This window comes from Uloborus diversus, chromosome 5 (genome assembly GCF_026930045.1).
Source record: "Uloborus diversus isolate 005 chromosome 5, Udiv.v.3.1, whole genome shotgun sequence".
Classification (NCBI taxonomy): domain Eukaryota; kingdom Metazoa; phylum Arthropoda; class Arachnida; order Araneae; family Uloboridae; genus Uloborus; species Uloborus diversus.
In genome coordinates, this window is record NC_072735.1 from 114,448,995 (window position 1) to 114,474,513 (window position 25,519).

A 25,519-nucleotide genomic window follows, 5' to 3' on the forward strand; every position below is an offset into this window, starting at 1 on the left:
TTGATTTTTAAAGGACAAGTATTTAATCCAAGCCAAAAAGTTTTAAAGCACTATAAGTTGTCTGTAAGGCTAACTCTTCTGGTTTCATTTTGTAATATTCTGCAATCATTTCGATGCAGACTGGCAAAGAACAAGGCTCGTTTCTCTGAAACGTACAGTATCTTTGCAAAAAACTGAGAGATTTTTCTGTCAGTTTTTCTTTGATATTAGTAGGTATTTGGCTTGCTCTTGTATTTGGATACATAAATGGAGCATCACTTTCAACAAGTAAATGATCCAGGGGAATTAACCGATCTTCTAAAATCTTTTTCAACCCATCTTCTGATTTATCTTTCCAAATTGAACCTATGAAGAATGTTATTTGGTTACTATGCTTATTTTATTAAATATAATAAAGTAATAGCTTTCAACTAATCAATATTTTTGCAGCATTTTAAGAAAAGTCACATGTTGAAATCATGGGCAGATAAAGAACAATAATTATTAGTGTTTCCCTTAGGCCTTTTCAGGAGGGCGCTGTGCCCAACCCTTTCTATGTTAATGTTCCATGCAAGTTGCCCTCTTTTTGCGTTTCTCAATGCTCTCTTCTTGCTTCTCTGAAGTTTTGACAAAGCATCATCACAAAGGCAAGTTTTTTTTTTTTGGCCTTGAAATGTATTTTCCTTATGTTTCTTATAATTTGATTTTAATAGAAATTTGAATTTTCTGTGTTTTTAACATAATCTTTTAAACTAAACATTAAAGGTTCTATTCCATTAAGGTATATTTTTGAAAAATACAATAGTAACTAAAAAAAAAAAAAAAACTATTTGGAAACTATTGGATTTTGTTTGCATATAGTACCTTTTTAGTAGAATTAAAGTGCCCTTTTACCGGAAAGCACCCTCCCCCCTTTTTGGTGTGAGGGGAAATACTAATAATAAGAAAAACACAGCATTCGTGAGATCTCACTCCAAACGAAAATCAAAAAGAAGCACTTAACTTTAAAGCACCTTATTTTTTCTCCAACTACAGCATCTTCTTTGGGTTTGTTGTAAATCATAAGATTTTGATATTTTATGCATTATAGGATTTATATCTGGTTCCTGGAGATCTCAGCAACAAATTAGTATTGGGATAAACAAAAATATAAATTTTAATATTATTAAATTTAAAATATAGGACTATAGCATAAATGAATACCATGTGCAAAAAGGCAAAATTTAAATCGACTGCAGGAATGCAAACTAATTGAGAACCCTTTAGGGTGGTTTTGAGGAGCATTTTGCAATTTGGCAGTGCAGTTCAATATTGTACAAAAACTTTATAAGCGCAAACATAGTTACTACTATTTAGTTAATACAGTAGACACTAGATAAATAAATACCTTTGTGCTGAACAGTAAAGTAAGAAAAACACGTTTAAAAAAAGCACAAATTACGCGGATGAGTTTTGGTTTTACTCGGATACGGTAATGCAAACAAATAAAATTTTCCCCTCTTTCGAAATCCGAACTCCTAAAGATTGCAGAATACACGTAATGAACTGGGATTTTGGCATGCTAATAATCAAGCTTGGGCAACTGGAGATATTTTATGTGATTGGTTCCAGAGCTCTTTCCAGAAGTAAAGTTATGAAACTCACACAGTTCAGAACTCACTGGAAGAAGAGCATTTAGTAGTGACAGAGGAGGACGAAACCAACGAGGATACCGACATCGATGACACACATCCCAAAACGTTCACATAGAAAATTTTGAGCCATTTCTTGACAATAGCAAATGATCTTTCTGATTTGTTAATGAAGGGAGATCCTGTCATAGAAATAACGCAAGTGCTCATGGATGCGTTAATGCCCTGCAAAGAACTACTGAGAAAAATTCTTAATGCCTGCCAAAAGACTATCATGCCCAGCTTCTTTTTATAAACGCTAAATTAATTTATGTTTTTTAATGCATGTTGTTCATATATATATATATATATATATATATAATAATTATAATAATAATAAAAGTGAAAAATATTGAAAAGACCACACCAAGAGCCCATAGATGCACAACGCAGCAAAACTAAAAAGCCAAGTAAATATAAAATTAAGCAAACAGAATTTCAAATATTAAACAAATTATAAATAATTAATGATGATAAAAAAGCAAACAGCTATTAAGCAGGAAAAGATAAGAGAGCAAAAGATAAAGTGTGAATCCAGAGCTCATCAGCCGTGGAGGATTCATTAAATATGGTCAAAAGACCAAAATTTTAACTATGAACTAAAAGAGAATGTTTAAGCTCCATGTTACCGCCTCTGCGCGGGCCCCCGAGCGATAAGGAGCAACGCTTGGGGTCTTGGCTCTTTTCATCGCCAAGCAACCCTAAAGCCCCCATTGTGAGAGGAGCGTGGGAAACCACCCCTCGGAGATGCACGTCCAACGTTGTAGCGGATGCAGCCATAGGGCTCTCGCTACCAATCCCTTGCAAGGATACATGCGTATCCTAGTCTTACTTTAATATTATGCTCATACTCTAATTGTAAATAAATTTAATTGTTTGTTGTTTTAACCACGACTCATCAATGCAGTCAACATTCTCAATATACAGTCCACTGCTGGAAAATTAGTTTTTCCCCCTGAAGCCAGGCGGCTTCACTCCAGTACATGCAATATAGAGTAACAATGGGCAAAAGCACCACTTGCTAAACTTTGATTGCAATTGTGCTAATTTCTCTAATTCCATCTTCTTCAACTCTGATCATGGTCATATTCTGACCGGTGATTTAAATTTTTTACAAAACAAAAAACTCATTAAACTTTTTAGTTTGGGTACTAAATATCGGCCTAATTTTTGTATTCATTTCCTGAAAGCTTATAATAAGCTTACATTTGAACTTGAATATTTTTTAAGAAAAATCTCCTATAGTTTTAATGTTCCACTTAATGCATTTCTTGAATATAGACACCACTTTTTAATTGAATTGAAATCACGTTTACGTGATATTGTCAACACAGAATCTTCATACTTCCATCTCTCTGCTGATGAAAATAATGCCATTAATGAGTTTAAAAAGGCCTTTGTCTTTACAGTTGTTGATAAAGCCAGTTCTAATTACTCTATCTGCTTCAAAAAATTATATGCCAATATTTTGAAAAATGAACTAGAAAAAACCACCACTTATGTTTCCTCCAAACTTAATGAATCCTCCATTATCAAAAAAATTTGCTGCTGCTTACAAACTTTTTAAATTGCCACGTCCTGATTCTGTTAACTTACCTTACTTATATGCAATTCCAAAATTTCATAAAACACCTGTTGGATTTCGTTTTATATGCTCTGCCACCAACACCATTGGAAAAAATCTGAGTGTAAAGCTCGAACAGTTTCACAAAAAAATTCTAGAACAACTTAAACTTCAACAAATGAATTGGTTTTGGATTGTTAATAATAGTGTTGAAGTGATCAATTTATTTAATATGCTTGATATAAATAGCTTAGAAACTTTTGATTTTGAAAACCTCTTCACCAATATCCCACTCATTGAACTTTTTTCCTCTGTGTCAGAACTTTTTAATTCGGTCAAGGATTCCCTTGATTTTAATGAATTGTTTTTTCTTGGTCTTTTTAAATTTTGTATTTTCAATAATTTTTTCAAAAATGGTAATTCATGTTTTCTACAAATTAATGGCATTGCAATGGGAGCTAATTTTAGCTTTACATTAGCCAACCTTTTTCTTTTATATTATGAGAGAAAATATTTAATTGACAATCCTTCCTCTACACCTCTTTGTTGCAGATACATCAATGACCTTTTGTGTATAAATTTTCCTAATTTTTCTGAACTTAGCAAAACTATTTATCATAGTTCATTAACCCTCAAAAAGACTAGTTCTAATCAAAATAGCTTTAATTTCCAGGATATCAACATACAAATTGACTCAAATTGTTCAACTACCATCTATGATAAAAGACGCGAATTCAATTTCACAGTTAAGAGCTTACAAGATTTTTCCTCCTGCTTAAGTAAAAAGGTTTTTATTGGCATTATTGTTTTGCAAGCTATCAGAATAAAAAGAATTTGCAATACCATTTCTGCATTTAAGCAAGAAATTTCAGTACTAAAAAACTTACTTTTTAAAAATAACTTAACCTAAAAATCTAGTTGAAAATATTTGCTTAAGTATAGCCTTCGATAAGCATTTCGCTCTTCTTTTGAAACTGTTTAACTGTGTAAATGTATGATACAATAGTGACAAAACATTTTTTATGAATCACCGGGGTGGATGAATTTTTACACGTGGGAAACAGGAGACTCGGTATGTCTATGGATTGTTTTTCTGGATATGTTTTTATCTTTATTTTATTGTTTCGTTGACAACTGGAATGAACTTTATCAGGTTGAATAATGGACTTGGCTGTGTTTACGTGGATTTCAAGGTAAGACAATTTTGTCATAGGCAGGTGATGTCCCGTGGATGGCTAATTATCTGAACTTGTTTTCCTAATTAGTCGAGGCGAAACCCCCTGCTTTTAGTTTTAGGTTTGAGCTCTAGTTTATTGTTTTTAGTTTAGCAAGTGGTGCTTTTGCCCATTGTTACTGTATATTGCATGTACTGGAGCTTAAACATTCTTTTTTAGCTCATAGTTAAAATTTTGGTCTTTTGACCATATTTAATGAATCCTCCAAGACTGATGAGCTCTGGATTCACACTTTATCTTTTCCTCTCTTACCTTTTCCTACTTAATAGCTGTTTGCTTTTTTATCATCATTAATTATTTATAATTTGTTTAATATTTGAAATTCTGTTTGCTTAATTTTGTATATATATAATAAAATTAGTCATCAGTAGAATGAAGTTTTTTTTGTCTATGGAACCTAGCCCCTATTTTAAAATTACTATTAAGTCTTAATTAGCGCAGTTTTGATTTATGCCGCCTTTCCGTGGAACATAACCCCTGCTTAAAACGAGGGTCTGCTGTAAAATATTTATAAATCTTAGTCATTCTCAGAGTATAAACAGCTTTGATTTCCTATATTCACACATAAGTCATAATGTTAATATAAGATAAAACAATAACAGAATTTTTAAAAAATACTAACCACTTTTCATAATGCATTTAAATGAAAAAAATAACTTTTCTGTGTCAGAAAGTAAATTTTAGTAGTCCTGTAGTTTTCAAATGTTCCAAGAATTATTAAATGGAGACTCTTCAATCACCCAAGTAATCTACTGAAATCTTCATGATGAACAAAACCTGTACTCTTCGGTGAATACCTATAGTCTATATACAGTAATCCTATATATCCTATATTTCCTATATTTTCAAAAAAAAAGCATCAAAATCGTCCTATATTTCCTATATTTTTCGAAAACGTCCTATATTTCCTATATTCCTGTCTTTTAACCAATGTATCTTTGAAAAGGAATAGTAAATAAACTCTGACATCTGATTTTTCGCTGAAAGTACATGCACAAACGAATTTCAAATTAAAAAACTCAACTGACTAAATCCTATGACAGGCATTTTCTCTCATTGGCTACAGCAATGTGACGTCATTCTGTAGTGGGTGGAGTTTCAAGAACTAAATCTGTAGTTGGTTTTAGAATTTTGTGTTTCAGAGGGGGGGGGGCAACAGCTGTTCGTTTTGTTTTCCATCATGGTTCTCATTGGTATATTTTGTATATTTTGTGTTCAGTGCATTTTCTGATCGTGGAATGTTAGTTCCTTATGATGTTTAAATGTAGTTTGTTAAAATAAGTGGAATTATAATGGCGAAATTGCATTGCTTAACAAAATTTCGTGTAGAGTGGTTGAACCAGGAGGACATTAATTGTACAAATTGTGGTGCATGGTGCACTAAAGGAAAAGACCTTTCCGCTTTTTGCCATTTTTGCAACTGTTCAGTGCTCATAAGCAATAGTGGATTTTCGCAATTGAATCTGCATGCTAAAACATTCAAGCATAAAGAAAACTCTGAAAAACGTTAGAAGGATCCTTCTCAAGCTCTGTTTGTTCTTAATACAAGTGGTAAAGGGTTCAGTTTAGATATAAAATCAAAGAAGAGTGGAATTAGTACTTGGGTCGTGAGTGAGGAAGAAAAAATAAAAAATATCTTTGTTCAAATTTTGTTTAGTTATTTAGTCAGTAAAGTACACTGTTTTTTCAAAAATTATTCTTTCAACTACTGGAAATTCATTTCAGATGTAAGTTATAATTTTGTTTGAAGTTTTTATTAAAACAAAATCATTGATAAGAATAACTAAATAATATATGATATGTATTATTTCTTTTTTCATAGCAAAATTATTCATATAATATGTCCTATATTTGTCCTATATTTTTTGTGGAAAATGTTCTTTATGTGACAAGTTGGTCACTTCTACCCCTGCACACATGTTAATATTGCAGGCAATAAAATGCAGATAAATTAGCCAAAGAAACCAGAATTCTAAATTTTGAGAACTACACCATTACTCTTGCAGATGCTAATGCAATAACCAAATCTAAATAAAGAGAAAAAATAATTCCATCGAAACACCAGCTTTGTAAAATAAAAATGCAAAAGGAATCATCACAGAAACCATTGTTAGTGAGGTTAAGAATCAAACATCACAGAGACGTGAAGATCAACAGGAAAGAAGGGAGAGTCTACCGAATTTATGCAGCTGACACTGAGCCTGTCAGCTATAAGTGCTAACCAGGGTTGGCCGGATTGGACCCAATGGGTTTTTTTGAAAAAACCCATTTAAAAAAAACCCATTATTTAGCCCACTTTCGGTTTTTTTTTTTTAATTTTCCGAGAAGTTTATAAAGAAATTAATTAATTTAAATACTTTCACAATTTAAACTTTTTTATTTGTTCTTCACAACAAACAATGGACATAAAAAATGAATTTTGAACTTTAATAGTATTTCTTAACTCTTAACGGCATTAAAAAAATACTTCAAAGATTTTAAATAAATATATTTTACTTTTTTTTTAAACTGGTCAATAAATAACTCAAATTATCTTGTTTAAGTTCTGTTACATCTGATTTTCTCGATATTTGTCAGGGGTGATTGTGAGTTCATCAAAAAATACCTGAAAGTTTCAAAGCGAGACCGGGGGGGGGGGGGGGGGTAATCTTTGACCCTTATTACTTAAGTGCACCTTTGCCATAGCATTAAATAGTTCTGAGTCAAAATATTGTGTGTACATGTGATTAAATATTTAATGGGTTACAAAGTTACTTCTGAGCTGGTGTTATACAAATTATCTTGACATTTATTTGTCCATCTTAAGGGTTAGGTGTCCATCTTAAGACTCTTACAGGTATATTTGATGAGTATTATATAATTTGAAAAAATTGCGGAGGTAGGGAGATAAAAGCATTAAAAAAAAAACATAATTCCGGTATTTTCGGACATAAAAATACCGGAAATACGTCCGAAAATACCGGAAATTTGGTAAAATACCGGAACACAATCACCCCTGATTTGTAGATTGTACAGAGGAAACTACTCTAGCTAAAAGACTTTCATGTGAATTATTTTGTGCCAACCAACACGTCACAAATCTCGAATAAACCAGATATATTTTTCAGAAATTAGCAGGTTTTACAAACGGTCGGACAAAAACCAGAATAGGATGTACAGTATTTTCATTATCTTACGAAAAAATTTAATATTACTCCGTACACAGAAATAGAAAAACAGGCAACATAAAAATCAAAGAAATGTCTTGATTAAGCTGGAATTCAGTAAAAAGGGATTTAAACTACTTGAGGTTCTACAGTAGTTTTGCATAAGAAAACGAAATACAATAAAGTAAAATGCAAAAAAAAAAAAAAAAAAAAAATGTAGTAATTAAAAACGAACAATAGATTTTATCACTCGAGAAGTAACTTTGCCTTAACTGTTGGCAATCATGGAAACTAAAAAATCTGAAACTTCCCCATTCTTGGGTTTTGTCGTCTTATGTACTTTTCTTTAGAAAACACTGAATTTCCCAACTTTTTTTACCCCAAGACAATTTTTGTGCTTTGTCCATATACTTACGCTGCAATATGCTACAAGTACCCCACATTTTTCCTAAAAAAAGACAAAAAACCCACATTTCTTTTAAAAAATCCAGCTTGGGTTTTTTGGGTTTTATTTAAAAAACCCAAAAAACCCTGGGTCCATGGGCTTTTTAAAAAAAAACCCGGGTTTTTGCCAACCCTCGTGCTAACCAAAGGAGAATGGGAGTATTGCCTTCATCGGTAGAACATTGCACAGACCGTCATCAAGACTCACGGCTACATCTAATGCAAGTCTCATAGACAGAAAAAAAATCTTCAAACGTGTCTTCACTGAAGTGCTGCAAATGCTCTTCAACATCACATTGATGCAGATGAATTTTGAGTTTACAGAGCAGTTGCACATGTTATTGCACTGCACTCGTAATTTTTCACATGAGCAAATATTTGAAGAGCACTGGGGTTTTCTGCATGAGTGGGTTCAAAAAGTTTTCTGGGAAAGAGATGAACAATTAATGTTGAAACTCCCATTCTTAGTCTCCCAGCCATATTAATCAGGTTTTGGTGCAGATATAATAGGATCCAAACAGCATTTCCAAATGGCAGCCGGATAGTTGACTCTTTTAAAATGCAGCTCCAAGGAATTTGTGTTTGGTGGAATACAGGAATCCAACTTGAATGTAAATGCAACATATCTTACTTCGTTGATGGAGGAGCAATTTGGGTACCATACAGATAACAAATGAAATTTTCTAAAAGGACCATGTCTCATTTTTGAACATGCCATATACTTCCCTAATTCTTAAAATGTTTCAAGATATTGAGAACTTGACTGAAGTATTTTGTATGCTTTGATTTTGCCCTTTTCTTTGAAAGAGCTCACAGAATCACAGCCTGTCAAAGCGTCAAATGTATTTTTTTTATAGCTATAACGATTGTTGTGTTTTTTATAGTTATAATTAGCTTTAGTTATAATGGTTGAAAAGGTATCAATATTAATTATACTATTATTGAAGCTTCCACTCTGTATAAAGTTGTATTTCTGTTTAAGGGTAAAAACTTTGAAACTGCCAGAACAAGTATATCTGTATCAGAGCTATAAATTAGAACATCAGTGAAGTCTGCAGCATGTTTAGCATGCAAAAGCTTTTGTGTATCAGCTGAGTACACAAAAGCCTGATCTGTATAAATTCTGGAACAGAAACTATTTTTGGAATATTTGTGTCAGAGCCTGATATAACATGGCATTCTTAATTGTTCCAAAAACATCTTATTACATACAGATGTTTTTGGCCAAGTAAGAGAGCAGTTTCAGAAGAATTTGACCAAAACATGAACAATAAATTCACTAATTCATTTTTGTTGTTCCCACTCGAGAGAAATTTATTAAACTCAGTAAGTTTTTTCTGTTTTTCTTTCATAATTTTGAAATTCTTAAATTCCGAAAAGTTAGATCTTTTTTTTTTCTTTCAAAACGCTTGTATCTGAGTACCAGTCTATGACAAAATAAACTCTTGATGAATTAAATTTATTTGCGAAGCATAAAACTATTTTTAAAATTTCTATGGCCAACTCTTTGAATGTTTCTGAACATTTTAAATTTGGCGAATGAGAAAAAGCCATCAATTATATAAAAACACAGCTATTCATACTGCCACCACTGTTTCCTAGTGCAGGTGGTATGGGTGATAAATGTATGAAAACTTGTCTCAAATCTAAATCTTCAGCTCGACTCATTAATGACAATTTTGACACTATATTAACATCCCCCCCTCTTTATTTTGATGTTGGCCAGTGACTGTATTGGTTGTGAAGAGAAAGTCTACCTTTAATTTTTTAATTTTGCTAAATACACTTCCTTTTTTTTTTATTCTAAACGATTCTTTAAAAAATCTTTATGTGCTTCTTCACCAATATTTTCAGCATTTGACAAATTTTCTTTTACTTCATTATTTGTAATTCTACCATTTTTCAAACGTATTAAACTACTATAAGATAAAGCAAATGGATTGCATATTGTTGTTATGGTTTCCTTGACAGTTTCAACTATTGGTCTATCAGTTTGAATTTTATTCAAATCTAATTCTTTTATTCGTCCTTTTTGCAGAGTTGCTGCAGTTTCCTTATGCTCATGGTGTATTGCTACCTTAAAGTGATGTGCAAGAACCCATCTTTTGACTGGCCCTTTATATAAGGTGAACCAAACTAATCCACCCTTTGCTTTAGTATCTCTGTTGAAAGTTTGCTCAATTACTTGGTCAAATTCGTGTTTGTGAAAATAGGTTTGTTGGGGTGCAAATTGTCCTCTCATGAATTCTTCATGTATATCAGGATGGGTTATAGGCAAACGGTTCATTTCATGCAAATACAAAGAGAAATATCTTGCATAATTCATTCTGTCATATGCAAAGAAAAATGCCAACCTTTTTCTCACACAAGATAAATGATTTATCCAGTCGCGAACATCTCTGGTTGCATGAATAAACAAAAGTAACAGCTGAATAACATTTAAATAGGAGATCCAGAAAGAAAAAGTGGCACGTTTAAATTCCACAAAAGAGTCGGATTTAGGTAAAATGAATTCCATGTCAGATGAAATAACAATTCTAAAAAATTCTTCTGTTAGGAAGCCGTTGTGCAACTCTGAACCAATAGAATGAACTTCTTTGTTTTCTTTAGGAAAGCTATTAATAAAAAGCTTCCAAAGTTAGTAATTTAACTTTTGTGAACGAAAAACTAATCATATATATACTGCCTTGTGCAGGTAAAAGGCAGTATCTGCAGAAATGAATTTTTGAGATATTTGAAGAAATGTGTGGTGGATTCAATACCAACAATACGAAAATGTTGGAATTAGATGTTTTTTTCGCTCCTTTCCTCCAGCGGAAACCAAATAAGAGAGCTTGTACAATAAAGATAATGTGCAATTGCAGTTACTGTCTTTTACCAGCACACGGCAGTATAGCTTAGAAGAAGGGTCCAGACTATTTTTAGAAATTAAATATTTCCCAAATTTTTCAGGCATCTGAAAAAATTGAAATGTTACTCATATCTATTGCTAAACATTGTTGGAAACTATCTTGCACAAAAGCATATAATACAGTAAAACCTCTCTAATACGGGCACTAATGGGACAATTTTTTTTTTTTTGTACGTAATGGAGAGGTGTCCGCAGGACAGGGAAATAATAATGTTGTTTGCCTTGGAATCTGGAAATTAAAAATTGTCAGCATAAGAGGGGTGTCCGTATTTCAGGGGCGTCCGTTTAGGAGAGGTTTTACTGTAGTAATAAGAATGAGTTATGTCAACCCAAATAGTTTTCACTTTTGCTCTCTAAAATCTCAGTTGAATACATTTCTTCCACGAAACTTATTGAATATTTATATAGAAATTTAATTCAATCTTATTTTTTATTGCTGATGCGGAATAAATATCTCTCGACTTAATGTTCATACCCAACAAGTGTAAAAAAAGTGCTAAGTGTTGTGAAAATGTAAAGCACCATTAAAAATGGAAAAAAAGTACTATATTTAAAAAATCTGGAAAACCAGACTGTTTCCTCAAATTTTTAAATTATATTTTCTTACGTTCTTATTATTTCTTTTAAATAATAATAACAACAGCAATACGGAGGCACTGCAACAAAGTATAATCAGCAACAGAAATTGCAGTACATTCAGCAACAAAAAATATTACTCTTTCTTACCATTTAATCCTATGTAACAACCTAAGGAAAGATATGTTTGCAACTCTTCAATTTTTCCGCTAAATGAATGTATCACAATTTCTGGCAGGCAAGGCACATTACTTTTCAGGAGTTCAACTAAATCACTGTGGGCATCTTTTTCACAAATGAGGATTGGCTTCTTTAATTCAACTGCCAATTGCACCTATTGAAAAAAAAAAAATTTTTTTTTTTCATTTTTAAATTCAAGAACAGATTGTGTAAAGATCAAATAATTACTGTAAGGTGACAATTTAAACAATTTATTTCTTCAATAAAAATCTAAAAAAAAAAAAAAAAAAATCACAGCATGAACAAATGAATAAAATATACAAGGTTACTTTTGAATGAACTATATTTTCATTATAAGTGTTAAAGATGTGACACCATTTTTTCATCCCTATGTCATTATGTACTTCTCAGTATCAAAATACTTTGAAACTCATTACTAATTATTAATAACTTATTCAAAAAAATATTGCCTTGCAGGAGTTATATACAGTGGAACCCCAATTTTACACAGTCTGTTTCACACTTTCTCCCCTTCTGATGTCATTTTTTGCAGGCTATAACAGGGATTCTCTAACTGTTTTGTTCTTTCTGTAAACTCCTTGGCAAATTCGCCAATATCTCATGGACTCCCTTTCTAGGGAGTGTTCCAAAACTATTCAGGCACTGTGACAATAAAATTCCAGCATGCCAGAACAGTGAATCAGATGGTTACATTTTACCCAAGGCGTTCTACCACAACCAGATGATGAAGAAATTTGCCTAACAGTGAGAGGGCTCTTTTAATGCTGAATTTTTAAACAATCATAAACGGCTCAATTTGACAGGTTTATTGTGCAGACAAGAAAATTAAAATTTCAAATAAAGTAGAGCAGCTGAAGAGAAAAGCTTTGCATTTTCATTCATACTTTTTATAATAATGATGGCACGAAACGCAAATTAGTGAGAAAATCTATAAAATAAGAAATCAACATGGTGGTGTCAATCGTACCCTGGCGTAGATAGTTTTTCTATCTTGGACAATCTTGCATTATTATTAATTCATATAAATTAGTAATATATAAGCAGGAGTGCCCACCTGGGGGGGGGGGATCATGGCGGAGACTGCGGCATTGAAAATTTTAGGGAGGTTGTTTTGAGGGGTATTTTTCTGATTTTGGGGGGAGGCTCTTTTTTTGGGAGGGGGTCTTTACGATCGTTAGTGGGATGCGCCCTTGATCTTGAGTGGGGGGGGGGGGCATCCCTGATGTAAGTACGAAGGAGTAAAATCTGTTTAGTGCACTATGGCATTTTTAGAGTTATAAAATGTCCAAATTTCAGTGCAAATTTGCTTGTAGAGAATTCAAGTTCATAGACCCCTATCTGCATCTAATGGACCCCCAACTTTCTCTTTCGTTTGCATGGACCCCTTGCAGGATACGAAGGACGCCTGTGGACCACTTTGGGAACAACTAGGCTGTACTGATAATGCTAAAACTTTCTAAATTTTATGCATGGATGTAGGAATAAAAGTATAGGAACCCAGGGAGAATTTTTTGAAGCTATCACCATAACCTTGCCGCCATTTTATATGTACGAAGAAATTTTGCGGGTAATGTTGAAAGATACTGAATTCGTCATTTTATTTTATAAAAATTTGAAGGTATTTCGACTTGATGGCGTCTAGTGCAGCCTTCAACTGTACTAACATACATAAAAAAAAAATCCAAGATTATAACATTTCATAGGCAAGTTTACTTTGATATTATTAAGATCAAATTTTTGTTTGTTGCTATTGTGAATGAAATACCATGATGAATATGTACGTCATTAAATGATTTTTTTGAACTGAGCACCTAAATTTCAACAGTTACTGTTGTAAATTTAATATTAATTGCAAATATGTCACAAGTTGCTTATTGTTTTTCATTTTATGGAGTTCTGGAAGAATTACACACTATAGTGAAACGACCAATTTGCAGGCTGGAGTCCACTCGATTTTAGTTAAGCAATTTCTTACTCATTTCAGTTAGTGATTAAAAAATAAACGCAATCTAATAGTTAAGAAATTCAAAATATTTTGTGGATTTAAATTTCAATTATCGCCTATGAACAAAAAAGCTTTAGTAAGCAATATAGTTGCATTCTTATTTTGCAATGTTTACATATTTTAACTAAATGCTTTATTTTCTTAATACAAATCTAAAAGAATCTGCCTTCTAAAAAATACTACAGTGAAACTTCTCTGGAGCGACCACTCTCCGCTCCTGAAAAAAGTGGTCGTTAATGGAGGTTGGTCGTTCTTAGAGGTCATTTTCGAACATGCAAATACAGCACCATAGTTGTTATTTACCTTCTTCCTGCAGTGTATTAATCAAGAACATTATCATAAGAATGTATTTAAATAAAGAAATATTTTTTAAAATTTTCAATGTAAAATATACTTTTTACAAGATTTTTCTACTTAAAAACTAATAGCTTTAAAATATATGAAGGGATTTGCCTGCTTTAGATTCTTTGTTTTTCTTAAAACAACTTTAGTTTCTAGTTTAGTTTTCAGCTGCAAAAATAAATTACTAATATGTTCTTATTATTAGTGCAAGGTAAGATTATCTATTTCTGTAAGAGTTTGTTGTGCAAACAGCTTTGGTCATACAGTATCCCCCAACTCAGCATTTTCATTACCTTCATTTTCCTCGTCGAAATCTGAGTGCCTGAAAGGCAAAAACATTTTTTTTAAACCGCAAATTTCCTTTCATTTCCTTTCTCATTCAAGTTCATTACTTCTACATGTTTCTCGAGCATGAGATAACTAGCTTTTTCGAAATTTTGACTGAGATGTATGGTATGGTGATGAAATGCAGAATGCAACTTTACTGAAACCAATTCTTGAGCTATTCAAAGGCACTGAAAATAGATTTTGGCCACTCTGATGAACTAGGAATGCTCCATACTAACCCCCTCTCCTGTAAGAAACCAAGAAATTCCAGGAAACAACCTTTTAACGAAGTTCAATTCTTATCAACCTCCCTCAATGAAAGGCGCACACTTGACTTGCCTTGAGATTTGCATGTGCCACCTTAGCTTCCCAAATATTGGAAAAACAATGCCCTACTTTTTGTGACATTTTTGAGGTCCAAACCAGAGAGGGCAAGAAAGGAACACATTTGGACCCACAGGAGAATAGACTTTAATCCTTTATTTTGATTTCTTTCCACCTTCGTTAACATGAGAAAGCTATTCTGTGTACAAACTCTATGTTCTAGTGCTTTTCTTTTGTTCTCTCTTTTTGAGTTTTCTCTAACAAAAATTCCTATATTTTTTTAATGCTGAGGTTTACGATTTGCCGGTCGTTGTGAGAGGTTTCAATGGCCTTGCTCAGAGGTATTTTAACATTAGTCATATATGGGGGGAAATTCGGTGCCTCAGAAAAGTGGTCGTTAATGGAGGTGGTTGTTATTTAGAGGTGGTCGCTAATAGAAGTTTCACTATCTTCTAAATTTCTGATATTTAGCATTGTGTAAACCATATAATAATGTTAGTCTTCTATTGATCCTTAACCTAGCATGAAATTTACTTTTGATAGCAGATAATACATGAAAAATTTGAATTTTTATATGATCAGTTGTATTTGACAATATTTTATTTTCTAGATTTATTTACTGAGTGTGAAGATAATTTGCACAACAGACTATACTTAAACAAAAATATTTTTAGGTGTAGAATGAAGTACATTTTTTGTAGAAAAGAATTAGATATGAATGTTATACATGCATTACATTTTTAGTATATTATATTTTCAATAAACATTTAAAAAGAAAAAGTTGAATTTTACATGAACATTTATGTAAGGTCGTATTTGTTTAAATTATCAACCCACATCAGCTACTCAATTTATTGATTTATTACATTTTAGTACTCTGTTACAATAAACCACTACATTATTTAGTGCTACTAAAGTTTAAAATTGTATCTACCTTTTTCATTAGAATTTCATCTGGATTTTAGACTAATTAGTTTTTAAGTTGTGAACTGGGGTGCTTTGATTTAAAGTTTTATTTCATAAAATTGAAGGCCATAATCCATAACATCATAATATATAAAAATCTTCTGTGCGGACGTTTGTCACCATAAGGCTTTTAAACGGCTGAACCGATTTTGATTGAATTTTTTGTGTATAATTAAGTTGTGGCAAGCATGGTTTCAAAGCACAATGGATCGAATCGGAAACGTTTTTGTTAATTAATTAATTTAAACATATATGGTTATATCTCCCAAATGATTAATATTCATTTTAACCTATTGTTGAGCGAGAATTGAAATAAATATTTAACCCATTACCAAAAGACAATAAGAAAGCCACAGGGTGGCGACAGGAACTGTGAAAAAAAGTTCCCTGACTTTTCCCTGATTTCCCTGATTAAGTTCACCAAATTTCCCTGATTTACGTTACCAATGATAATGGTTTTCTTTCTTTGCTCTACTTGAAATTCATTGTATGTTTGTATAAAATGCAGTATTTTGAACGTTTTAAGTTGTGTAAAGTTGTTGAACTAAAGATATATTTTGAAAAAATGCTACTTTTTTAATAAAATGGCAAAAAAAAAAGAGACAATTTTTTTTGGGGGGGGGGGGAGGGGACCTACAAAACAGTATATTAAATTTTTATACTATGGAAAGATTATAAAAAATTTAAAAAATAAAGTATTTTACTTCCAGAAACCACTTAGCACAGGAATTTTAAGAAACTATTAAAATTACTCTTAAAAACACACGTGTATTTATGATAGAACTAAAAAGTAATTGAAATTATTTTGAACTAAGTTTTCAAACAGTATAATAAGTGTTGCAAGAATAACAAGTAATAGTGAAAAAATAGAAGTAATGTAGTTATTATTATATAACTAATTGACATATTTATGCAAAACAGATGAAACCATTTGACGTCCATTCATAGGGAGCTTTTCTCTAATCAAGAACATAGGTTTTAATGAATGAATACAGCATTTTAACAATAAAAAAATAAAGATTTTTACTTAAGTACACAAGTTAACTCTATTTCAAATGGTTTCAGTATGTAACGAAAAAAAAATCTTAGATTGCTTTTGTAACAAAAAACTTTGAAATACAAGAAAAAAAAAGAAAAAAAAAGCAATTAGTTAATTCCAAAATATATAAAAGAAGAACAACTTGGTTATAAAATTAAAGAATCACTTAAGTCTGAAGAAAAGAAAACCTTTATAATCTGCGGTAACAACAAATAGTATAACGGAAAAAAAACATAAGTTTTTTTTAATTGAAAGTTCAATTTTAGCAATTAAATTAAAAACGCGAAGAAGTAATAACTTTTAATCTTTTATAGTATTAATTCAAAAACCAAAGATTTCTTCTTGAAATCGTGATTATAGTACTTAATTACTTCGAGACAATGGAATAAAGGCAAAGGAGCTAAGGCATTAATGAAGGCTTCCTCTGTGCCTGTATGGTTGTTTGTTTTACGTAGCATTGAAAGTGTAAAAGGAAATTTGAAGCTAGGTAAAATAAACAACCTAACAGACACAGAAGCAATCTTAGGAAGTTCATCCTGTGGTTAATAAGTAAGATTCAATACTTTGACGTTGAGGAAAAAAGATGCACAAATATGCGGCAGTGTATATAATCGCACCTCATTAATTTTACTTTTTTTTGAGCAATTAATTGCCGGAAAATACGTAGGGAATTTACAGTACTTAATTTCGTAAAGCAAAAAAAAAAAAAAAATCTTCATAAAATCAATTTTCCTTGATTTTTTGTTATTTTTTCAAAATTCCCTGATATTTCCCTGATTAATAAAGTTCCCTGACTTTTCCCTGATCTGTCGCCACCCTGAGCCAGCTCTGCTTTTCGTAATGAAATTTCCTACTGTGACACGTCAATTGAAAATGGATAAAATGTAGAGAGAGAGAGAGAGTGAAGTCTTTTCATTTCTTGAAAACAACGATTTTAGGTCCAGTGATCTATTTACCGTATTTTCGGGATTAAGCGCCGCACCCAGTATAAGCGCCGCATCGAAAATTATCGTCGCCGGAAAAAAAAATTAATGTACGCGCCGCACCCATTATAAGCGCCGCGCCCGCTATAAGCGCCGCATCCAACTTAACGCAACTTAAAAGCGCAATTTAGACGTTCAGAAACTTGCAATAAAATGAAAATAAAATTTAAAAGAATATAATTAACATAACTATATTATTATTACTATAATTAAAATTTTCGTACTTTGGGAGGAGACATTGGTTGGTTATCCAGAGCGCGGGACGCGGACCCCTCTCCTCATGGCGCTCCACGTTTTTTTAAGTGGTCGGCGCCACTATAAGCACGCTTTTTTCAGTGGGTCGCATCCACTATGGATCGGCGATTCAAAATCCTTCGAAATCGCTGTCCTCGCTGTCGGACGCAAATAGTCCTAGAAAGTCTGCATCGAGCTCCGGGCTGTTTTCCTCGTCATCGGAGCCATCGTCCTCCGCAGCAACATCCGGGACTCGGGGAATGATCTCCGCCTCGGTGAAGCCGGAAATTATGGTGCTCGGCTTTACCGCATTCCAAGCTGCAGCTACCCACTTCGCCACTTCCGCGAACGACGCTTTCTTCAGGTTGCCGCCTTTCGTGTATTCGTGCAGTCCGTTCACCATCCAGGACTCCCATTGTTGACGCATGTGGCTCTTAAAACTGTGATTGGGGGCCAAATCCAAGGGCTGCAACTTTTTTGTAAGCCCACCTGGTATGATGGCCAGGGACGCCAAACATTGCCGCGCCGCTTCCTTCACAGGGTCGGTCTTGTGCGCCGCCATGGAGTCCATAATCAACATTCCACTTGGTTGGAAAAAAGCGCCTTTCCTTTTTCTCCAAACTTCGTTAAACCAGTCTGACATCAGGGCCTCATTCATCCACCCCTTCTCGTTGCAGCGGATGACAACGGTGGACGGGAAAGACTCCTTCGGGACCGTTTTCCGCTTAAAAATCAGCATAGGCTTCAGCTTCTCTCCGCTAGCCGTGCAAGCCAAAACACACGTGAATGATGTTTTTTCATGCCCCGTGGTTGTAATGGCGACGCTCTTCTCACCGGTAGATGTGACAGTCCTGTTGGGAGGGCAGTCGAAAGTCAAAGGGACTTCGTCCATGTTGATAAGCTGATGAGGCTGAAAGTTGTTTTCTTTCTTCAGCTTCTCGACGTAGTCTAAAAACTTTTTTTTCTGCTCCATCCAATCAGCTGGAAGACTCTGCCCCACAGTTGTTCGCTGCCTGACGGACAAATGATTCCGCTTCATGAATCTGAAGCACCAATTCGCGTTGCCTTTGAAGTTGGAAATATTCAAATTAGCAGCGATGCACCTGGCTTCTATTCGAATCCGGACAGTCGAAACGGAAATTCCTTTAGCTCTCTGCTCCACTACCCACTTCTTCAGGTCCCGTTCTAAATCCGGCCAGTGAGCTGATCTTCCTCGTCGGGCACGTTTTGTCTTCGGCATCGCTTCGATCGTTGATTTTTCGGACCTCCAACGCCGAACACATCTTTCATCAATTCCGAATTCCCGGGCAGCAGGACGATTTCCGATCGCTTCAGCCTTAGCGATAACTTCCAACTTGAAAGCTGCAGTGTAACTCTTAAGTCGTTTAGTAGGAGCCATTTCAGATGAAACTCGATGTAAAAACTTTAAGAAAGAAAAGAACGCACGAACGACAGCAAAAGCGACGATGTGAGTGAATAAAATTGGGGATGGGAGACGGAGAAACAAGTTTTCAATTAGTAGGTCACTTGACCACCCCGAGCAACCCACTTTGTTGAAAGGGGTGATTCCCCTTTAGAAAACTGGAAGTTCCACCCCCCTCCCCTGCTAGTCTTGCTAACAAGCTCCTTTCCTTGACCCTCCGTCCCCCTTCGCTTCGATGAGGCTTCCTCGCCGCTCACGTCATTCAGCGCTCACGTGGTTTAGCGTTTCTCTCTATGGTGCAACACCAGCAATCGCTGACTCACCTCCCCTCATGGCTACCCCTCTTTGCTTTGCTTGTCGCTCATTTCGCAAAACGAAAGGGAAAAGTGTGGCGCCATCTATTGGTAAAATGTTCAACTTTTTTGCAAACTCGGATTTTTTTTAAAACTTGATCGGGGAAAAAAAAAAAAAAAACACTATACCCGCCGCTCCCATTATATGCGCCGCATCCACATTTTTGAAACTTTTTTTCTTGTATGCGCCGCGGCGCTTAATCCCGAAAATACGGTAAAAGTAAAATACTGGAAGAAATCGGATTTCTTTCACTAGGTTCACCCAAAACGCGTATTTTTCGTCGTAGTTAAATTATGTGACCGGGTCGGTGCTTTATGCGGTGCTCAAAACCAAATGATCGGATAGTACCGTAGATAGAAACATTTGTTTCTCGGTTCAAATCCATCTGAGTTTTGGCACCAATGGCAAAAATACTTTAAGGATTATCAAACTAATCAGTACATTACTAAAGAAAAAGAGGGCGGAATTTGAAGACGAAATATATTTTATTTTCGCCGAGATAAATTGCAACAGGATAGTTCTGTACACACAAGATCAGTGCATTAGAAGATTTTTAACCTTTGGTGGAAAGAACAATTTAGACTAATATATGAAGTTTTCGTTCAAAAGATGGGACCGCTATATAATCAGTCGGAGTTCTCTTCGCTCACTGATCGGCTGGATTACAGGAACTTGGTGGCTTGGCGACCTTGGCCATAACAATACAGTTGCATGATTATTTGTTTACTACTGTTAATGTAATTTATAGCATCTTTTGTTTATTTGGTAAAATATTTTAAATTGCAAAGAATTGTTTTTGGTTTTTAAAGAGTGTTTAGTCTATTTAATTGAAGAAAGGATTTATTTTATATCGGTAGGGGGAGAGGAGTGATTTTCGCTTATTCAGGGAACTGTTTTTACATTTATCATTTTTTAAACAATATCCATTCGATTGTTTTATTCATTTTCATATGGGGGATGTTGCAGCGCGATTTCCCGTTTTTACTAGATGGGAAAGTTATTTTTTTATACTTAATATCTGAGGATGATTTTTATCCTTTGAGTATGCCTAAAAGAACAAACCATACAATCTCTGAAGATCTTTGAAGTGCGCCAGAAAAAAGTTGATAAAACAACTGCTCTGTGGGCACTAGATAAATCAAATTGTAATAAATATACGTCTTCTGACACCAAGCAGCTTAAAACATTTTCTATTTACTTATTTTTTTTCAACAAAATGGTTGGAACACTTGATAGTTTACTGAAATTTTTCAACTTTTCAATTGACAAAGTTTGAACAGAACAAAGTCTGTCGGGTCCTCTAGTTACTCAATATAAAAAATAATTTACAACAGAAGCCTATGAAGTAAACTAATTCAAAAGTAACAAATTTATTATTGCTGGAATAATTTGCAATAAAATGCAATTTGAGAAAATACACGAAATAAAAGTATTTTTGCCACTTGAATGCTTTTTTTTTGAAATAAATTTAATTATCATTGATTTTGAAGAAGCTTGGATTTGAATACTTTCTATAATCTTGTTATTCAAATTAAAAAAATACCTGTTTCTTTAGTACATCTTTTTGTTCATGTGGCTCTGATATACTTTTTGCAAAGTCTAATCCGCATTGACCAATAGCTTTGCATTCTGGATTTGAAATAATTTCTCGTAAAGCAACTTCAACATCATCATCCCACGTTTTTGCATCATTTGGATGAACTCCTAGGGAATTTGAAAAACACAAACAAAAGTCTCACAATTGGTGATAAATAATAAAGTCAATGATCAAACTTAAATACGATATTATACATACAACATGACACTTTTTTAAAACCTCATTTTTATTATAGGCACTAATTTTAAAATTTTGAAGTATGAAGTGTAAAAATAATTATAACTTATGCAATCTAACCACATTTTTTTGGTATTTTTTCACCTGATTTATTAGTTGGGAGGTGTGGCACACCTAATTAAGTCATGAATTTTTGATGGTATTTGATTTTAAATGAAAGATTCAGTTTTTGCTCAGACTCAGTCATTAAGTCTATCTTCTTCAATCAATTTTATTTGTCCTTTGCATTACATAGTGTCACAAAACATCACTGCATCATATACATAAATATAAAGTATTATGTAAAATTAAATAAATAAAAACAAACTTAAAACCATATATTATATCAGTCTAACTGTTTATTGTAAAATGCATAATTTAACATTTATATGTATTTTAGAATTATTATTTTAACTTAAAATTGTTATTGAGTTACTTAAGCATTAGTCCCTTTCATTTTTTGTTAGCATTATTAAATTTTTGTTAGCTTATTTTACAAACGTATATAATCAAGAAATAAAAATTCTCAAGAATCTGTGCATAGCTACAAGACATTTCCCTTTTTTCAGACCAACTTTTAATTTTCAACTAGACATTTTAAATTTAAATTAATTATGTTACTAACATTGCAATGTTACTAACAATTTTGTGAATATAAAATTTAAAAAAGTATCATATTATGATAGCATATTGATAGAGTATCAATATATAATATAAATATAGCACATTCCTTTTTTGGGTATTTTTAATAATAAATGAATAACATTCATTTAATACATTTTTATGTAACTTGCATCGCAGTTTGAAAAATAAATATTGAAAACGTAGTTCAAGAAAGAAGCCATTTTTTTAAATTGTTGCACCTTTTATGTGAGCTTCAGAACTGCTATTTTTAAAGTGTGAAATGAACTAAGATAAAAATAAAAAAATTGAATTCCCAAATTTTGAATTCAAATTAGGTTTTTTGCAATCACAAGTTGCGACAGGACCCTACTCATTGGTTACTACCCTACTCACTTGTTTCTAGACATGGCTCCTGTCCCTTCAACCTTACCTCTCCTCTTGAAGGGAGATGTGTGTATTAGTTGCGTATGCAGATGTGTAGGCTTTTGTCTGTGCATAGACCTGTGCATATGCACGTTGGTGTGTGTGTATGTGTATGAGCGTGCATGTGAGTAGGACATGGACGCCACCGACTAGGAGCAGCTACCAGGGGACGGAGTCGAACCTGCAGGTGACAGTGGGGGTTGAAAAAGGCACGGATATCAAAGACGGTCAAATGAGAACAATACGTAATCGTGATTGCTCAAAAAAAATCTTATTACGCACTGCTCTTTTGTAGACAATCTTAATTTTTATATGAAGACAATAAAATTGAGAATTTAAGATTCACTATCCTTTAAGTTGCCATATTTTGCATCAGCCAAATCCGGACACAATCATTATAATTGGCGGCAAGGAAAGAAAAGTGAGGTAGCAGCACAATGTTTCATGGGTCGACTTTCGACTAGATGGCTAGAAAACATTTAGCTACTAACTTGCTAACCATTTAATCACTTTATATTACACAGAGCAGTGGTCAGGAGTAGCAAATATCAAAATATCATAAAACTTTAAAAATAAATATGGGACATATATTGTGATATATATCATGATGACATTGACTAATGACATTGACTGATAAATATCGGCAAACCCTGCTACTCACTACTCTACTTTTTCTTTAAAAGTAGTGCACTACACTACAAACTACTAAAAAATGTAGCTACTATAATATTGTCGCTACTTGTAGCTTATTAAATTGCAGTATAGTTATGTCAAGTAAGTTTTGTTGAGCTTCAAATTTTCAGAAAGATTTACCTGCTGCACAATAAATATAATCTGGGAACAACCTGGTCAAGCGAAGAGCTTCTTTGCTAGTTTGTATATTAGTTCCTGACACAATGATTTTCTTGACACCTAAAACATAATGAATAGAAAAAAAGTTGCACTTCAAATCTACATTATACATATACACATGTATATATACACACACACACTCAGTGGAACCTCCATTCTAAGGTTGAAAAAATCTAAAAGCTAAAACTACAGACTAAACGAAATGTTAAGCAGCAAGTTACCGCCCATAAGCCAGTGCTAAGGCAGAACTACATGCACTACAGACAGCCGGTTGTTTGGACTTATCAGTCTAGAATAGGGAATAACCCAGCTGGATCAGATGTCATCTCATTGAAGCCAACAAAATGGTAGATAAAGTAAATTTATACTCACCAGCGAGTGTCCGCAGCATGGTGCGGTTCGACTTGGGAATTGAAATCAAAGCTTGGGTATTTAGCAGTGAGTTACGGCCTCTAAGCCAGGGCTAAGGCAGAACTACATGCAATTTACCAAGCCAGGGCTAAGGTAGAACTACATACAATTTACCAGACTGCTCAGTTATCACATCCCGAGGACCGCAGTTTCGCTCTTAGCAGAACTGTTCAGTCAGGAATAGTGAATAACAGGGCCGGAGGCAGATGTCGTCTCGTTGAAGCAGAGAGTGCCAACAAATTGGGAGATAAAATGAATTTATTTCACCAGCGAGAGTCTGCAGACATGATACGGTTCAAATCATAAAGTGAAGCAGAGCTTGGGTATTAAGCAGTAAGTTGCTGTCCATAAGCCAGTGCTAAGGCAGAACTATGTGCAATATACCAACAGCCTGGTTATCACATCCAGAACCTGCATTTTTGCTTTACTTGAACTTTTCAAGTCTGGAATCAGTTTGTTGGCACTCTCAGCTTCAATGAGATCACATCTGCCAAATCTGGGTTGTTGTTTCCTATTTCAGGCTGATGACTGCAAACAAGGACAAAACTGCAACCTCTGTATGGGATAAATGGGTTGTCGATATATTGCATGTAAATGAAATATGTTTAAGTTCTGAGTAAGATCCTTTCAGAATTGCATTGGGCAAATGCACCAACTGCTAAACAGTGGGCAGATAAACTGGAACTTAAATCTAAAATTATAGAATTATTAGAAGCCAAATGGCTATCAATAATAACAGGGTGGAGTGTTATTATTTTTTTGAAGTTTTCTTTATGGAAAAAAAATCTTTCTTCTGTTAGGCTTAAAGATTTACAGGAAATGGAAACATCCGTGATAGTGAAAATTAAAAGTCATTGTTCAGAATAGAATCAGATGCAAGCACACTTGAAAAATGAACGTTACAATTTTTTTGTAATTCAAAATTTGGCTGTGAATTGTGTATATTTCGGGTGTGGAATATGGTTCGGGTTGTTTTACTGGATATAAGGCAAAATAATAGCAATAAAAAAATACATACATGGAAAATTAATGAAAAGTTTGTTTCTTAAACAATAAAATTCAATAGATTGCTAAAAATACATTTTACTCTTCCAAGAGAAAAGTAAACAAAATAAATAATAAAAATCTTACCAGCATTTTGGGCTCTTTGAATAACACAGTCAACATCTCGGGCAAATTTTTTATTCGTTAAATTTGCACACACATCAGTAATGAAGTACTGACCATCCAAACTTTCTAAAATAGCACCAGAAAAATCTGCTGAGGTGTCATATGCACTTCTTTTCACATCATCCTTCAAAGTTTGATTACACAAATTGTTCATAACCACCTTCAACTTAATTCTGCTTAAAAAAAAAAAAAAACATTCAAGGCTTTACAAAAAATGGAAAAAAAAAAAAAAATAACAACAAATTTCAATCAGCCAAATGATTTAAAATTAGATGGCTTCTTAAAGAAATTTTTTTTAATTTGTCGTCAAGTACAATTAAGATGCTTCTGGCTTTCTAAGACCTTTCTTTTCTCAAGTTCAAAAGTTAGATAAAAAATATCTTTTTAAAGATACTGATAACAAATTCGTTACCCGATACTAAATTGCTAGGGCCCCATATATTATGCAAAAATACAGAAATTTGCATAGATCTACATTTACAACCTCTGGTTTTCTGCACAGA

General features: G+C 33.5%; 1 protein-coding gene across 2 annotated transcripts in view; it reads right to left on the reverse strand.

The window, feature by feature from the left end:
* Positions 1 to 25,519, reverse strand: part of LOC129222166 (3'-5' ssDNA/RNA exonuclease TatD-like) — a 35,337-nt gene continuing 9,818 nt past the window's right edge. Inside the window, exons 2-6 of one of the 2 annotated variants that reach the window (XM_054856624.1) lie at positions 24,978 to 25,189; positions 23,397 to 23,495; positions 21,267 to 21,427; positions 11,676 to 11,859; positions 1 to 345 (exon numbers count right to left, since the gene is read on the reverse strand). In XM_054856624.1, coding sequence (XP_054712599.1) covers positions 23 to 345; positions 11,676 to 11,859; positions 21,267 to 21,427; positions 23,397 to 23,495; positions 24,978 to 25,170 — 960 coding nt within the window. In that variant the 5' untranslated portion in view covers positions 25,171 to 25,189 and the 3' untranslated portion in view covers positions 1 to 22. Of the gene's footprint in view, positions 346 to 6,359; positions 6,476 to 11,675; positions 11,860 to 21,266; positions 21,428 to 23,396; positions 23,496 to 24,977; positions 25,190 to 25,519 lie in introns of those variants that run through there. The other variant, XM_054856625.1, reaches the window with a different exon arrangement.